This window comes from Rosa rugosa, chromosome 2, assembly GCF_958449725.1.
Source record: "Rosa rugosa chromosome 2, drRosRugo1.1, whole genome shotgun sequence".
Taxonomy (NCBI): Eukaryota; Viridiplantae; Streptophyta; class Magnoliopsida; order Rosales; family Rosaceae; genus Rosa; species Rosa rugosa.
In genome coordinates this window covers 69998776-70009659 of record NC_084821.1, presented here as the reverse complement: position 1 = coordinate 70009659, position 10884 = coordinate 69998776, and the positions used below count along the sequence as shown (strand labels likewise).

Here is a 10884-nt window from a genome sequence, read left to right as displayed (position 1 = left end):
GAACAGTTTCTCAAGCACTAGCTCTTGCTCGCATGCTTTCAAGTTCAAGTTCATATTCAAACCTGCCCAGCTGCCCTAGACGAGTCTGGTACATTTACAAGTTCCACCTTCACAAATCCTTTGCCATTTCCGCATGGCCAGTTCATGAGGAAGATGACTGTGACTACATATTTGACATTTCAAGAACAGAATTAAATATATTGAAACAGTAGTTCAACCCTTTTGACGTTGAAAACAGTTCATCGATCATTCGATATATTAATCAACACACAGCAGCATGAAGTCTACGCCAATAATTCGAAACAAGCAAAATCTTTAACATATATAGGTTACTTGAGTCGGTCGTTTGAATTTGGAAATGTTTTAAAATGCCAAGAAAGCATCTTGAAATGGAAATGGACTAATGGAGGATGGGAGGTGAACCTCAAATGAATTACTATTCACGATAACATCACTATTTATTACTATTCATTATTGTTTTTAGTTGTACATAGAAGAATTGCAAAACATGCAGCTACGACATTTTCAGAGTTATATCACAACTTATCAGTCAGAAACCTGAAGCATTAAAAAGGCAGAGTAGGTGTAAAATCGATATTCTCTGGCTAAAGTATCAACATTCATCCTTTAAGATAGATCGCAGGCTCTTATCTAGCGAGCTTCTACCATAGTACATGTCACATCATTTACAGAATTAGCTCCATCTTGGGTTGGTGAGTCTCCAGTACTAGTGGCACTTCTCTGCAATAGAAATGCAGGTTGTCTAGGTGAAGGAAGTGTTGCATCATTACCTAACATGTTAAGAACTGCCGACATGGTTGGCCGGTCAATTGCATACTCTTGCACACACAAGAGAGCAATTTGGATACATCTCAGAACTTCATTCGTGGGGTATGATTCACCCAGAGATGAATCAACGACTTCCAAGGCATTACTTTCTCGCCACAAGTTCCAAACCTATGAAAAATTTACGTCATCAAGTTAGCATGGGTATTACGGGATAAAGTTGTTTCCAAAGAGCATTGTAAACTCACATGTTCGACCAAATTTGAGTCGGGAGATTCCTCTTGGTAATAAACTCTGTTCTTTCTGCCTGTAATGATTTCTAGTAGTAAAACCCCAAAACTATATACATCTGATTTTACTGAAAACCGTCCTCGCATTGCATATTCTGGTGACATATAACCACTATACAAGGATATTGAATAGGTAAGTGATTATATTACGTAAATAGATCAACAGAGCATATATATATAAGAACGAAATAGGAGAGTGAAATTCACACTTTTCATTTTACAATCCACACTCATTTTTATTTATTTGTTACAATTCTTATAAAAAGACAAAATTTAAGTTACTAATAAGTGAGTGTGGATTTTACTCTCCATGAAAAAACACGAAGTACTACTCTGAACAATAATGTTGTGTCTATCTTCTATTCTGAAGGAAATTAGTATTACTTACTATGTTCCAACCACCCGATTCGTATTTGCTTCATTTTGATCTCCCCTAAATATTCTAGCCATACCAAAATCTGCAATTTTGGGATTCATAGAAGCGTCTAGTAGAACATTGCTGGCCTTTAGATCTCTATGGATGATTCTTAATCTTGAATCTTGATGAAGATACAAGATCCCTCTAACAATTCCACAAATTATCTCAAAGCGTCTGGTCCAATCTAAATAAACTCTGTTGGATTCATCTGGAAGAAAAAAAAAAGCAAGACATTCAAAAATTAAAAACAATTCTAGTTTCCCTATCAAGTTACGGTTAATGGTGCAAAAGCAATATTGACTTACTAAAAATGAAGAAGTCCAAACTTTTGTTTGGCAAGTATTCATAGATTATCATCTTCTCTTCATCTTGAACACAACAACCTAAAATCCTGACAAGGTTCCTGTGTTGGAGTTTTGAAATCAACACAACTTCATTCTTGAATTCTTCGGTTCCTTGGCCTGAATTCTGCGATAGTCTTTTGACTGCTATTTCCTTTCCATTAGAAAGCACACCCTGAAATTATAATTGTCACGCCCCGAATTTTGAATAACCAATTCAAATCCGAAACATGAATAAACAATTAATACAAAGGGCTAAATACAAATTACTACCCTATGGTTTAGGTCCAAAATCAATTCAGTCCCTGAACTTCTAATTTCATCAAAAACACCCCTGCACTTTCAATTTTGATCTAATAAGTCCAATTTGTTAGTTTTCCGACAATTGAGTTATTTAACTTGTTAATGTGGATCATATATGGCCTATGTTTTATGATGTGGCGTCAAGGTGGTCTGCATTGTCAATTTAGGAGTGAGTCTTACTATTAAAAATCAATAGTTTTTCAACAAATAATCCAACTATTTGAAAGAATATGTCACGCCCCGAATTTTGAATAATCAATTCAAATCCGAAACATGAATAATAACAAATTACAACTAACATCCTGAATTTTTTTCTCACAAACAACCACACTTCACAACTCTCAAATTTACAATAACCCAAATCCTCAAGTTATTTATTACAGCACACTCCCACCAAATCAAATTGTAAGGCTCAAATGAGCTTAACTCGCCTCACTATTACAATTGCTGTAAAACTATAACCATTGCTCTAACCGCACGATCACCGTCCTGGTTCTCCTGTCCTGTAGGATTACCCGCTACACAATTTGAATAGTGTACCGGGAGTTGCAACAACACAAAACCCGGTAAGCTTTTTACAGCCAGTATGAGTAAACAAGAAAGAACTGTTGATTTATTAAATTACAATTCAAGTAAAATTCAACAGTATTACGTCTGCAAAGAGACATCAAACCACTCATGGAAAACCACAAGGAATACATTTTCACAATCCTCAAATCACAATACACCACACTGGTCCTGCAAACACCCAACCCACATAACACCACTCTGGTCCATCCCAATAACACGTTAGAGCTCTAACTGCCTCGTTACCTCTGACACCTTGGCCTAGGGTCAAGCAACGGCAAAAATACTTCGGTTAACACTATAACCGTCGCGCTTTGGACATCCCCGTCCTCAGCACCATATACTTCGGTTAATAATAAACCGTCGCACTTTGGACATCCCCGTCCTCAGTACACAACTTCGGTTAATAATAAACCGTCGCACTTTGGACATCGCCGTCCTCAGTACACAAACACTCCGGTTATCCATAACCGTCAAACTTCGGACACCTCGTCCTCAGAATCCTACATTCTCCAACTCTATACATACTCCAATGTAAATCATGAATATTAACAAGCACTCATCAATCATGATCATCACATATAAATATGATAAGTCAAATTTCAATTCATAGTATTTTAATCATCCCAAATTCCACACTCTTCAATGTCACACCATTCCACATATAATCACGTAAATATATATATACGTAATCACCCACTCAGGAATGACCACTAATACCAACTATAGTTCACACAAGAAAATCGTGAAATTCATTTTGTATAATTAAAACCATTTTACTTACCTATGGACCGTAATTGATCAAATCCATATGATTTTAAAACAAATATTTATTCCATAAATATTTTCACACAATTACGACAAAATAAGGTAAATAAATTTATTCGGTTCGTAATATGAACCACGTGAGGTTTACTCACCTCTAAATTCCCGCTGCGTCTTCTTAACAGCTCAAAAACAACGATCCGAAATCGTTCACCAATCAATCCATCAACCACCTAGTCAAACACGATCTTAACTTAGAAATCATTCATAGACCACACATATACAGAAATCCAACGGTCGGATTCTAATTTAATGATGATCCAACGGTCAGATCAAATTTATATGATGATCCAACGGTCGGATCCTCACGGATCGCCCTTAGGACCATCCTCCAAAATTATCACGAAGATCCAACGGTCAGATCTTCCTGAATCGCCCTTACTAACATCTCCACAAAATTATATGAAAATCCGACTGTCGGATTCTCACGAATCGCCTTCCGAATCACTATTTCTCAATTATACGAAGATCCAACGGTCGGATCTTCGCCCGTGACCTCACAAAGTCACCGGGACAGTCATACGATCAACATACTAAAATTTGAAGTAAAACCGATGGTCTGATCTTCGCAGATCGTAAACCGAAGATAAAACGTAAAAACCGTAAATAGTAACGTAAAAACGTAAATCCACTATTTACCAACTTTTTCTAACATAACCTTGTAATATATCAAAACGCTCGTATGGATGCATAGATCACCGTCCAGATAATATAAACTCAAAATATGGTCCGACGCGCCGCCACATGCGGAGGTCAGACGGCGGTCAACGCGGCGGTCAACGCCGGCCAACCACCTCAGATGCTAAAGTTGTCAACTACAAACTTCTTCAAAATACAGAATTGAACCACTTTAATACCTGACTTTTTCTGAGACAAGGTCTAGATCGTCCTAGATCAAACGTTGAAGTTGGATTAATCTCGGCCGCACGATCAGATCCTAGATTGAATCAGAGGCGTCCAAAAAGTCAAACCTTGATCTAGCGGTCTACACTCAAAATCGTCATGCAAGGCTTATATGGGGATGATCAGAAGGAAGAGGAGATCACGAAAATGGGGAGGATCGGCCGAGGTGATGTCGGAAAATTGGTTTTCCGGCTGGGTCCGTTTTGCACTCGGGTCGGGCTTTGATCTCGGCTTGGAGGCAGCGGCGGGGCGGGGCGAGGCCACAGAACAGATACCCTCGGCAAGGCGTGCCGGTCTGGTGCGGGTCCGGTGGCGGTGGCGTCGGGGAAGTGTCCGTTCCGACCGAGTCGGGTCGGTCGCGACCCGTCGGGTCTGAGGGACGCACGAGAGAGAGAACGGAGAGGAAACGCGGGGACTATTCCGCAAATTCAACATGTTTTCGTCCTTAATGAAAAAAAGTCAACATTTTTTGATATTTATAGAAAATTCCCAATTTTCAAATATTCATAACTTATTCATACGAACTCCGAATATTGCGTTCCACATATGCACGAGATCGTATCGACGAGCTCTACAACTTTCATGAAGGAAGTTTTCCCCAAATTTGGTACGTATAAAAAGTCGATTTTTGAGACGCCCCTAAATACGTACGATTTCGAAATAAAATCGTTCAAACTAATTCCACCACTTCTCCCAGCTTCGTATTCGTGCCCACGCCTACGAAATCATTTCCAAAATGTCATCGGACATTAATTTGAATTTTTCGGGTATTACAGAATATTAACGAATTGGACCTATTAGATTAAAATTGAAAGTGCAGGGGTGTTTTTGATGAAATTAGAAGTCCAGGGACTGAATTGATTTTGGACCTAAACCACAGGGTACTAACTAGTATTTAGCCCTAATACAAATAACGTTCTGAATTTTTTTCTCAGAAACAAACACACCACTCGCCACTCAACACAAAAACTCGAAAACCTCGAGTTAATTATTACAATTCACTCTTACAAAGTAAAATTGTAAAGCTCTAAATGAGCATAACAAACCTCACAATATAATGTTGTAATTCACATAACACTACTCTAAGCAGCCCGATCACCGTCCTGGTTCTCCTGACCTGCAGGGTTATCCGCTACACCGTTTGAATAGTGTACCGGGATTGCAACAACACAAAATCCGGTAAGCTTTTGACAACCCGTATGAGTAAAAAGAAAGAACTGTTGATTTATTAAATTACAGTTCAAGTAAAATTCAACAGTATTACGTCTGCAAAGAGACATCAACCACTCATGTAAAACCACAAGGAATACATTTTCACAATCCTCAAATCACAATACAACACACTGGTCCTGCAAAAACCCAACCCACATAACACCACTTTGGTCCATCCCAACAGCACGTTAGAGCTCTAACCACATCGCTACCAGTCACCTTGGCCTAGGTGCAAGTAATGCGACATACTTCGGTTAATAATAAACCGTCGCGCTTTGGACATCCCCGTCCTCAGCACCATATACTTCGGTTAATAATAAACCGTCGCGCTTTGGACATCCCCGTCCTCAGCACACAACTTCGGTTAATAATAAACCGTCGCACCTTGGACATCCCCGTCCTCAGCACACAAACACTCCGGTTATCCTTAACCGTCGAACTTCGGACACCTCATCCTCAGAACCCTACATTCTCTAACTCTATACATCCTCCAATGTAAATCATGAATATTAACAAGAACTCATCAATCATGTTCATCACATATAAATATGGTAAGTCACATGTCAATTCATAATAATTTAATCATCCCAATTCCACACTCTTCAATGTCACACCATTCACATATAATCACGTAAATATATATATACGTAATTATCCGCTCAGGGATAATCACTATTACCAACTATAGTTCACATGCAATAAAACCGAGAAATTCATTTGTATAGTAAAAATCATTTTACTTACCCATGGACCGTAGTTGATCAAGTCCATATGATTTTAAAACAAATATTTATTCCATAAATATTTTCACGCAATTACGACAAGATAAGGTAATTAAATTTATTCGGTTCGTAATATGAACCACGTGAGGTTTACTCACCTCTAATCCCGCTGCGTCTTCTTAACAGCTCAAAATACGATCCACAAACGTCCACCAACTCAAACCGTCAATCACCTAATCAGATATGATCTTATCTTAGCAAATCAATCATCAACCACACAAATACTACAATCCAACGGTCGGATTCTAAATTAATGATGATCCAACGGTCGAATCGAAATTAAATGATGATCTAACGGTCGGATCCTCACGGATCGCCTTTAGGATCATCCTCCAAAATTATCAAGAAGATCCAACGGTCAGATCTTCCTGGATTGTCCTTACAAACATCTCCACAAATTTATATGAAAATCCGACGGTCGGATTCTCACGAATCGCCTTCCAAAACACTATTTCACAATTATACGAAGATCCAACGGTCGGATCCTCGCCCATGACCATACAAAGCCACTGGGACAGTCATAAGATCAACATATCAAAACTACAAGTCCATCGGACGGTCCGATCTTCACATATCACAAATCGAACGATCGAAATCGATCGAAATCGTAAAATTCATAACTTAATCATATGATATCCAAAAATTGTGTATAATATATCAAAATGATCGTATTGAAATATAGAATCTGAAAATGTACAGAAACCATATTTTTGACCCCCGGTGGTGGCCGGAAAGGGCCGCCGGAGTTAGGGGCAGAGCCGCCGCCGACCACCGCCAATGGTGTCGGGGCCAAGCTTTTCTTCTTCGTCTCATCATTCTAAGCATTTTTCATAACTAGCACAAGATCAGAAAATGAACGGAAGTGGTCGAAAAGTTACCTAGAACACACGGGTTCGCCGGAATTTTTCCAGAATCCGGTGAACATTTGCAGAAACCGGCGAGCTCCAATTCGACGTAAAAACTTCAATTTCAGGCCTCGATACCTTCTGGAGAGTTGTTAAGAACATGAAGTTGAACTCACTGGATCAAGAATCACTCAAAACAAAGCTCTACAACTCGAGATATCTTGATCGAAAGTCTTGGTGGCCGGAAAATTTCCAGAATCAGGCGAGCTTGAATTCCGACGTAAAAACTTCCTCCTTTCGCTTCGATTCCTTCAGGAGACTTGTTCAGAAACTCAAGGCGAGTTCATCAAGCCAATAATCTTGAATATTGGTGGTCTAGAACTCGAGATATCGGCGTTGACTCAAAATCGAGCTCAAATCGGGCCAAGCTTGCCGCCGCCGATACAGGCCGCGCCGCCGTGAAAGGACGCCACAGACAGGTGCGCAAGGACCATACGAAGCCAATGGAAGAAGTCTGGTGAGGATTGGTGGCCGGTAGCTTGAGTTATCAAGCTTGGAACCAAAACGAGTTCAAACTGGGCGGAGCTTCCCACCATCGCTGGAGGCTGTGTCGCGGCGCAAGGCTTCCTCTGGCAGCTGCGCAAGGCCGAGGCGAAGCTAATGGAGGTGGTCCGACGCCGTTTGGTGGCCGGTGGAGGGAGAGAGGGGCCGGAGAGCCTTTGCTCTGTTTTCGGTTTCGGTCTCGCAAGAGAGAGAGAGAAAAAAAATGGTTTTTCGGACGAGAAAGAGAAAATGTAGAGATGGTCTGCTGGCATGGTGATCATGAGATCCTCTCCACGAGGATAGTATTATTCCTCCAACGAGGTCGTATGATTCTTCCAACAATGTTGTATTATTCCTCCAACGAGGTTATTACAATAATATCCAAATTCAACTTATACTGCAGCCTTTCCTTGAGTAACTTATGAATGCAGAAAATATGTAATAGATAGGGCCAACGTGAAAATATGCATAAAATAGGAATCCAATTCACTTGAAAATTAATGTACTAAGCACATTCAGAAAAGTCTATTGAGGAAAACTACCTTATAGACAGAGCCAAAACCACCTGCTCCAAGCTTGTTTTCAATAGAGAAATTATTTGTTGCTGCTGCTACGGTTGTTAGATCAAAGAATGGTAGATCTGGGTTAATCCTAGTTTCATCAGCATCTGTTCTACCACTAGATTGCCCCAAGTACGTTGACCCTGTACTATGTCCAAATAGATATTCATTTTGTCTCCTTTTACCTGCCATCAAACACAAATAAATTCTTTTAGTCTACTCTTGTCATTGACAATGATCAGAACAAACTGAATCACACAGAGTGAGAGAAGTTAATTGGTGTGTGTGATTTGAACATGGAATAAAAAAGGTGAAAAATGAAGTTGAATCAAGAATCAAAATAGTGGAAGACAATTAATTTACCTTTTCTCTTCCTCCTTAGTAACCAAACCAAAAGAGAAAACACAAGAAAGAGCACTAGAACAGATGCTAGCGAAACTGCTACTTTCTGCTTCTTGCCAAGAGAATCATCCGACTTCTTCGCATATTGAGCTATCAAGAAAGAAAAAGAATTCTATGAACTATACATCTTAGGAAACAATAAGTTTTGATAATTGTGAAAAAATTTCAACAGACTATAAAAAATGAGTGCACATTATGATATATACTTTGGCTTTTTCCGAAAGGAAAGACTGTATGAGCTAAAAATGCATCATCACATTTTAATCTACCTAGGAGTCATATGAATTCTAACTTTCTGAGTATCCCTAATATAGTCCCAACTCCAGGGTTCTAGACATTTTTAACTCGGAAACTCTAAGAAGTAGAAGAGGGATATGATCAATACAGTACTATATATTACGCACGGACGCACCTAAAACAATTGCATCGACTCTTGCATATAATACTTGACCAGCATCAGGAAGCTTTCTTATGTCCATCAAATCCCCTTGCCAAGTCACACATCCGCTGCCCTCATCGGAACTCGAGTATGCCGTGCAAGAACAATTTCTCAAGCACACTTGCTCACATTCCTTCAAATTCAAGTTCATGTCGAAAGATGCCTTCGACAAGTCTGGTATTTTTACACGCTCAACCTTTACAAATCCTTCCCCATTTCCACACATTGACACTCCTGTTCTCCTTAAGCACCCACCTGATCCTTCTCTCAAGTACCAATCAGTTGGTGACTTTGGTTCATAACCAGGTAAGCAATTGCAATCGATGGCATTCACATTGTATGGGTTGCAGTTGCCATTTGGGCCGCACTGTCCATAAATATCACAACGCTCTATCGGAGCATACCAGTACATGTTCCATTCATGTACTCGGTCATTCCATGTAGACCGTTCCAAGGTTCCTGATTCAGCTAGCATAGTTCTTGATAAAGCTGAATCATTGGCCGGAACATACATTGTGGAAACCTCATCTTGATTGTTGATGTAACTCACCGTACCCGCCCATCTCTGCCCAGCCCAAAATCCGATTAGAGTCCGCCACCGGGGAGCTCCACCTTGGTGCAAAACTAGTTGTGGGAACCCACTTGGGCTAATCCCAAAAGAGCAGGTGCCGGTTCCTGGGTCATCTTAGGACTTCCAAGTTGTTAGTAACCAGTTCATCCCGGACCGCCGGTTGAATCCAAGTTTCATATATGGAAGGAGAGTATTTGAGGGGTAATCGAAGCCTTGCCATATTACCTTTTGGCTCTCATTCTCAAGCAAAACAAGATTTCCTGTATCAAAAAGCTTGGCAATAGAATTGTTTGGTGAAGAAAGAGCAACACTAGCGGACCAAAGAGGGTTACTTTAGTTCTTTCCGTAGATGACAAGACCTCCATTTCCTTGGACTGCTAGGAGTCCAGAGGTATCATTGACTGGATTGTCTCTGTTTGCAACCCAGACAATGGTTCGGTTTGGAACATTGTTATACCAAACTCCAACATAACGCTTGCGAGAATTTCCTGGGCTAAAGAAGCCAAGTGCGAACTTTTTTCCGGTAGAGATAAGAACGTCGCCGTCTCTAATGGGCTGGTTTGGAGTAACGGCATCAGAGGCAATGCAACAAGGAGGAAGAAGAAGAAAGATGATTAATATGCTGATATCAGTAGGATTCATTGTTTATTTTCTCAGAATGGGTTGGCTAGTTCATGAGGAATGTGAGTGACTATATGGCTGTGTGCAAATTTGACATTTCAAACGCACGATATTTGAGAACCAGTTGTCAACCTTTGGACTCTTAAAGCACTGCCGTGTCTCAATTGGTTGTCCACATGGAAAATTGTTTGAACATAGAAATATCTAACACCGCTAGAAGCATCATAGAAATTGAACCTCACACACTTTCAATTTTGAACTAGCAAGTTTTTGAGGGCGCGAATTGGTGTGTATAGGGAATTCTGCTTAGTGGTTATGTTTTTAGAAGTCGAAATTATAAATAAAATGAATGTATCATGTTAAACATCATTACTTACTTTAAAGTTTTGGGTTTTAACATAAAAGACTTTAATACAATTAGATAACAACCACTCATTTATAAGTTATATTTTGTTTTGTCACTATTTTAATGTGAA

General features: G+C 39.8%; 1 protein-coding gene across 1 annotated transcript; it reads right to left on the bottom strand.

Annotated features, from left to right (window-relative positions):
• Positions 1-579: 579 nt before the first annotated feature.
• On the bottom strand, positions 580-10476 carry LOC133729785 (G-type lectin S-receptor-like serine/threonine-protein kinase At1g11410). The gene is made up of 7 exons (XM_062157365.1): positions 9190-10476; positions 8739-8867; positions 8358-8560; positions 1800-2010; positions 1465-1702; positions 1035-1188; positions 580-957 (listed from the first exon to the last, which is right to left on the bottom strand). The coding sequence occupies exons 1-7, from the start codon at positions 9728-9730 to the stop codon at positions 652-654; spliced, it is 1782 nt and encodes a 593-aa protein (XP_062013349.1). The 5' UTR covers positions 9731-10476; the 3' UTR covers positions 580-651.
• Positions 10477-10884: the final 408 nt, after the last annotated feature.